The 6,757-nt window shown below is 40.7% G+C and overlaps 1 protein-coding gene across 1 annotated transcript in view; it reads left to right on the top strand.

Annotated features, from left to right (window-relative positions):
• The window catches only part of gcn1 (GCN1 activator of EIF2AK4), a 50,905-nt gene that overhangs the window by 3,504 nt on the left and 40,644 nt on the right, over positions 1 to 6,757 (top strand). Inside the window, exons 2-6 of the mRNA XM_014014963.1 lie at positions 1,613 to 1,715; positions 1,853 to 1,916; positions 1,995 to 2,126; positions 2,452 to 2,560; positions 2,761 to 2,859. Coding sequence (XP_013870417.1) covers positions 1,613 to 1,715; positions 1,853 to 1,916; positions 1,995 to 2,126; positions 2,452 to 2,560; positions 2,761 to 2,859 — 507 coding nt within the window. The remainder of the gene's footprint in view (positions 1 to 1,612; positions 1,716 to 1,852; positions 1,917 to 1,994; positions 2,127 to 2,451; positions 2,561 to 2,760; positions 2,860 to 6,757) is intronic.

Raw genomic sequence — 6,757 nt, 5'->3', positions numbered from 1 at the left:
GGGTAGGAACGTAGATCGACCGGTAAATCGAGAGCTTCGCTTTCTGACTCAGCTCTCTCTTCACCACGACGGAACGCTGCGCCAATCCGCCTGTCGATCTCCCGCTCCGTTCTTCCCCCATTCGTGAACAAGATCCCCAGATACTTAAACTCCTCCACTTGAGACAGGGCGACTCCCCTGACCCGGAGAAGGCACCCTAACTTTTGAATGATGATGTGATCAGAACATCAAGCTCCTGTGTTCACTGTCTGCCTTTTCATCTGAGATAAACTGGTCTTTATATTATTCAACAGTGTCTTTATGCAGAGTTGATTCATCATCCTTCTTGTATAAAACAATTTTAAATGGCGTTTCTGGATAGAGCAGCATACTGTGCTAAAATAAAAATAAAAAAATCAAGTTTCCAAACCCATAAAATTGTTCTAATCACAGTCAAATGATTGTTTCAGTGCCACCTGAGGGCTCTAATGCTACATTTACACCAAACACGTTTTGAGAATCAGGAGCATCTGGCTTACAGGCAAAGTCAATGGTGGACGTGCATCTAGGGGAGTCTAGAAGCTGAGCAGCGCGTCTGACGCATTTTGAGCAGCGCGGTTCGAAGCAGTGCACACATCATGGGTATTTTCCATGGGTGCAGCACGTCCAAAGCTTCGACTTGGAAAATCTGAACTTTTGCTACTCGACGTGTCGCATCAACCAATCAGAGAGACTCTGCTCAGTGACGTACTGCTGACGAGCTGGAAATACCGGAAGCCCGGGAAATCGGATCACACAAACAATGGAGGAAAATCTGATGATCATTTATGATCATTCCAGTGTCCGTTATCGTAATAGAAATAAAAAGGACTTTGGAGGACGATTAGTGAGGAAGTCAGCATGTTTGGTAAGTTATGGAAACTTTGGTTAAAAAGGCTCCTCCTCTTGCACGTCTAAAGAAGCGTGTCTACGTTCACATCGAATGCGTCTGTCCTCATTAGACACCAGCTTCGGGAGGCGTGCGTTTTGAGATTTTTGGAGGCGCACAACACGTTTGGTGTAAATGTAGCACGGTCACGGGCAAGCCCCCAAAAAATGTTTACTGAGATTTCCTCTCTGATATGATAGAAGCTTCTCACAGAGATGGGAAACAAAATGCAGAACATGACTCGTTCAGAAAGGCAGTGCCTTTGGAGTATGCTTTTGTTAACAGAGTCTAGTTAATTCTCTTTAAATTAAATTTGGATCTTTATTAAAACCAGTTATAGTGGCAAAAAGACAGTTTCATATCTCATTATCAGGTAATTTTTTTAATTATTCTGTAAGTAGTTTTATGGCAGTAACACACACCATTTCCTGTTTGATGTATTTTCACAGAGGAGAAAGTATTTAATAAAGTGTATGTACTTATTGTTTTTGTTAAACCTGTCAGTGGAGCTGAGGAGACGGTTCTTTTCCTGTGTTTGAAGTCATTCCTCAAAGTTCAACTCAGAGACCTTTGAATTTGATGAAGCTCTTTGCCTGTCAGACACCATCAATCTCAGTAGATTTACTCCCTGACTTAAATTTCCACTGCTGTTCACTATTACTCACTGTTTTCGTTTTAAGTCTGGATGTTACTTTTTTTTTTTAGGTTTCAGACACGCTGAAGAAATTTGCTGTAAAAGTGACTACAGCCAGCATTAAGGAGCGCAAGGAAATATACGGCGAGTTGAAACAATGTTTGAAGGGTAAAGGTAAGGAATCTTCTGTTTTTATTATTATTATTATTATTATTATTATTATTATTATTATTATTATTATTATTATTATTATTATTATTATTATTATTATGTGTTTTAATGGTCAATGATAACAGATTGTTTGCTCATAGAACTACCAGAGCCTGCTGTCAAAGGTCTGTGTAAGCTCTTCTGTCTCACTCCACACAGATACAGGTATGTTTACAAGCCAAACAAAGACAGCTTGTTTTCAGTATCTGTGTCTGTTGGTCTAARATGGTTGTTTTCAATCAGGGATGCTGCGTCACGCAGAGAGCTGCTGTCTGTTATTGGCCAGCTGGCTGAGACTCAGCCTGATATCCTGGTGAGCAGCCTCCTGCACTGCCTGCTGAACAGTGGAGTCATCAGCAAAAGTGGGGAGCCCAGGTACACATCTGACCTTAATGTTGCTGCTTGTACCCTACAGCAGGGCCGATTCCTTCATTTTTGTATTTACAGAGAAAATCATAAAAGGATTAGATTTTTATATTTTTACTACGTTTGACAGGGTTTAACAAAACTTCTGTATGTAGTGTCTGTAGTTATAATTTAAGCACCTTTAAGATTCTTTTACACCCATGTTTGAATAAAAACCAGCCCAATAAAAGCAGTTAAAAGTTTAGAAAAATGTTAGCAAATTATCAGGTTGAAATTTGCCTAAATGTCAAGAAATCAGTGGTGTTTGTGTTTTCATTTTGTGTTTTATTTCCAGTAAAAGCACCAGCTCTGCTGCTTTTATCGGCTTGTCTTGGACCTGCCTTTTAGTCCACAAAGTGTTTTCTGCCCCAGAGAAAAGAGAAGGACCCATATGGAAAAAAATGGTCAGTGAAAGAGCATTTTGTGTTTTTAAAATTCAAATAAAACTTTGTCATTCTGAAGTCTGTAAAAACTTGTAAAAGTGTTATTGTTGGAGTCTGAGTTCAAGCTGAATTGTCTGATAAAACCTGGAGATTTGTATTTTTATTATTATTTTTATTTTGAAAGACTGGGTCATCGTGTGATCTTCTGTCCTTCCTTTCAGGTGGAGGTTCAGAGCCTTCTTGTAGCTGAGGTGGTGGGTGGAGCCAAAACCATGGCAAAGAAATCGATCCTGAAGAATCTGAGTCACCTGTGGGAAGAGGTGAGCTTGCTTCAGTTCACAGTTTGACTCTGTTTGCACTTTTCAGTATATTTCTATTTTGGATGGTCCAATCACAAGCCAGCCCCGGCTATATAGCATTTACACCTGGCTCCTGGCTACAGAAACACACACAGCCACACCTGACAGCAGCAGGTCAGCTGATGTTTCTGTGACATTTACAYTATATTCAAATATCCAAATAGATTTTTAAATGACTGTGGTCAATGCCATTTGTGTTGTCATATGCCCAGTTTCCGCTAGTGCCTCTACTGCACGGTTTGGCTCGACTCTGCATGGTTCCAATGCATTTCCATTATCCTGAATTTGTGGAACCGGCCCCTCTTTGCTGTGGGTTTAAGTGCACCATGCTGGCCTGAAAGCTTGATGTCAGAAAATTGTCGGTCACTGATTGTTTAGAGGGTGGAGTCGCTTGTTATGTCCAATAAACAATTGCTTAATAGTTGATAATTCTACTTACCAAAGTCATGCCACTGAAATTATATTACAGCTTGTAAAGATTCATGGGGGAATAAACATACAGTTGTGGTCAAAAGTTTACATACACTTGTAAAAAAAACATAATGTTATGGCTGTCTTGAGTTTTCAATAAGTTCTACAACTCTTATTTTTCTGTGATAGAGTGATCGGAACACATACATGTTTGTCACAAAAAAACAGTCATAAAATTTGGTTCTTTCATAAATTTATTATGGGTCTGCTGAAAATGTCACCAAATCTGCTGGGTCAAAAATATACATACAGCAACATTAGTATTTGGTTACATGTCCCTTGGCCATTTTCACGGCAACTAGGTGCTTTTGGTAGCCATCCACAAGCTCCTGGCAAGCTTCAGGTCGATTGTTTGACCACTCTTCTTGACAGAATTGGTGCAGTTCAGCTAAATGTGATGGTTTTCTTGCATGAACCTGTTTCTTTAGCACTGTCCACATGTTCTCAATGGGGTTAAAGTCAGGACTTTGGGAAGGCCATTCTAAAACCTTAATTCTAGCCTGGTTTAGCCATTCCTTTACCACTTTTGATGTGTGTTTTGGGTCATTGTCTTGTTGGAACACCCAACTGCGCCCAAGACCCAACCTTCGGGCTGATGGTTTTAAGTTTTCCTGCAGAATTTGGAGGTAATCCTCCTTCTTCATTATCCCATTTACTTTCTGCAAAGAACCAGTTCCACTGGCAGCAAAACATCCCCAGAGCGTAATACTACCACCACCATGCTTGACAGTAGGCATGGTGTTCCTGGGATTAAAGGCCTCACCTTTTCTCCTCCAAACATATTGCTGGGTGTTGTGGCCAAACAGCTCAATTTTTGTTTCGTCTGACCAGAGAACTTTCCTCCAGAAGGTTTTATCTTTGTCCATGTGATCAGCAGCAAACTTCAGCCGAGTCTTAAGGTGCCTTTTCTGGAGCAAGGGCTTCTTTCTTGCACGGCAGCCTCTCAGTCCATGGCGATGTAAAACACGCTTGACTGTGGAGACTGACACCTGTGTTCCATCAGCTTCCAAATCCTTGCAGACCTGCTTCTTGGTGATTCTTGGTTGACTCTTGACCATCCTGACCAATCTCCTCTCGGCAGCATGTGATAGCTTGCGTTTTCTTCCTGATCGTGGCAGTGACACAACTGTTCCATGCACTTTATACTTGCGTATAATTGTCTGCACAGTTGCTCTTGGGACCTGTAGCTGCTTTGAAATGGCTCCAAGTGACTTCCCTGACTTGTTCAAGTCAATAATTTGCTTTTTCAGATCCACACTGAGTTCCTTTGACTTTCCCATTGTAGCTTTTGTAGCTGACTCTAATCACTGGGTCAAATGAGCCCTATTTAAATGGGCTCATGAGAAGTCAACAGCTGTAGTCAATCAGAATCACTTACAAGAAGTGAAGAGGCCATGACATGAAGCTAATTTGATTGACACAACTCGCTACATCACCAAAATTGACAAATTTTGTTGCTGTATGTAAATTTTTGACCCAGCAGATTTGGTGACATTTTCAGCAGACCCATAATAAATTTATGAAAGAACCAAATTTTATGACTGTTTTTTGTGACAAACATGTATGTGTTCCGATCACTCTATCYCAGAAAAATAAGAGTTGTAGAACTTATTGAAAACTCAAGACAGCCATAACATTATGTTTTTTACAAGTGTATGTAAACTTTTGACCACAACTGTATACTAGTTGTTATGAATTCAGCAAAAAAACTTTGATTTAAGACCAAAGTTTACTGAATGTTTTCAGATCTGCAGCTGCTTGAAGCTACGTTTCTGTGATGACAGCTCTGTGGCATTTATTTTTGCAATTTTAATGTACACCTTGTCATTTTCATTATAAATAACAAAGGTCAAGACATTTTTAAAACATCTTTATTATCCAACATCTTGAAGTTCTGCAACCACTGCACGTCAGTAAAACCAGGAACAGTAATCCCACATCCTGACCGTAGGGTTGCAGCATTTATTTTGCAAGAAATTCATCTGAAACACACACAACTTATATATTACTAAACCTTATTTAATCAACATCTGTGTTTCCCCTACCATTATACAGGCGGGGCGGGCCCCCCGCCAACGAGACGGCCCACCCCTCTAAGAATTTCACTGCATATAGTCATTTTTATTTAAATAAGTCCAAATCAAGCCCAGAGCAATTTTTTTGCGACCCTCACCAAACTTGGGGGAAAAAAGACGGCGCAGAGCTAGGCTGAGCGCTGTCTCTGGTCCTCACAAAGATAGGGAGACGTGTGTGTGCGCACGCACGATGAAAACTCTGCTTTTAATCACGTAGCACCGATGCGACAACTTTGCAAGGTACTTTTTCTTTCTTTAAAATAAAATACGACAGGTCTTCACCTGCACAGCATGCATGCTTACTACCTTATCAATAATTTAGAATCACCAACACAGACCCCGCGTGTGACCAGGTTCCCGCGAGTCATGTTCAATAAATAGCGCTGATCAGCAGACTCAAACATCGAGCTGAGCTGTTCCTCTCCTCTCCTCTCTCCTGTCTCCTGTCTCCATCAGGGACACAAAAGAGACAATCAACCATCCACACTCTGTCACACCTAGAGTCACATAGAAGAGCTCCAGAAGGTTTCAAACTGAGAACTCTGGACTCAGATCATCTGCTGCACACAGTTCTGATCATTTATTATCAATAATAATTTGTTACGATAGACAGACAAAAAAATAATAATAATTTGCTACGATAAATTATTATTAATAATTATCATGAGGAGTCCTTAACTTTAGGATGTAGTTAGGCAGTATGTGTAAATTTATTACCATAATTGAAGGTGAGTCACGTAAATTTATGTTTTCATAAAACAAGTAGCGCCACCCCCAAGACCATTTCCCTAGGGAAACACTGAACATTACATACTTTTTACGCTMGGTTTTGTTCCTAAATGCCATTAGCAGACTAGCATTAGCTTACCCTGAGATGTTGTGTAGATCGTGTCCTGTCTTCATTTTCGTACTGCTTCATGACTTCCCATGCTCTCCTGTACATCTCCAGAGTGTGTTGCCTCGCTCCTTGTGGTCTTTTCCTGATCTGCTACTTGCTGCTAAGGCGTGTGGCGTCTAACTTAACTATGAACCCACCCACTAGAGCTGTTACTGAAGTGTAGAGGAAAACCACCCAAACTGTGCTGTAGAGGTGCTAGTGGAAATGGGGCATATTGAGCTTAATGACCTGATAAAGATGTTACAGGAGAAATATAATTTAGTGTCATGACAAAGACAACTGTCAGCTGTTTTACACAGCAGCAGGATTTCTTTCTTTTTGCAGATATACTGGTGGGCATTCTTCAACACCAAGGTGTGTGTGTGTGTGTGTGTGTGTGTGTGTGTGTGTGTGTGTGTGTGTGTGTGTGTGTGTG

Source organism: Austrofundulus limnaeus, unplaced genomic scaffold, assembly GCF_001266775.1.
Source record: "Austrofundulus limnaeus strain Quisiro unplaced genomic scaffold, Austrofundulus_limnaeus-1.0 Scaffold120, whole genome shotgun sequence".
Classification (NCBI taxonomy): domain Eukaryota; kingdom Metazoa; phylum Chordata; class Actinopteri; order Cyprinodontiformes; family Rivulidae; genus Austrofundulus; species Austrofundulus limnaeus.
This window is presented reverse-complemented; position numbering and strand designations above follow the sequence as displayed.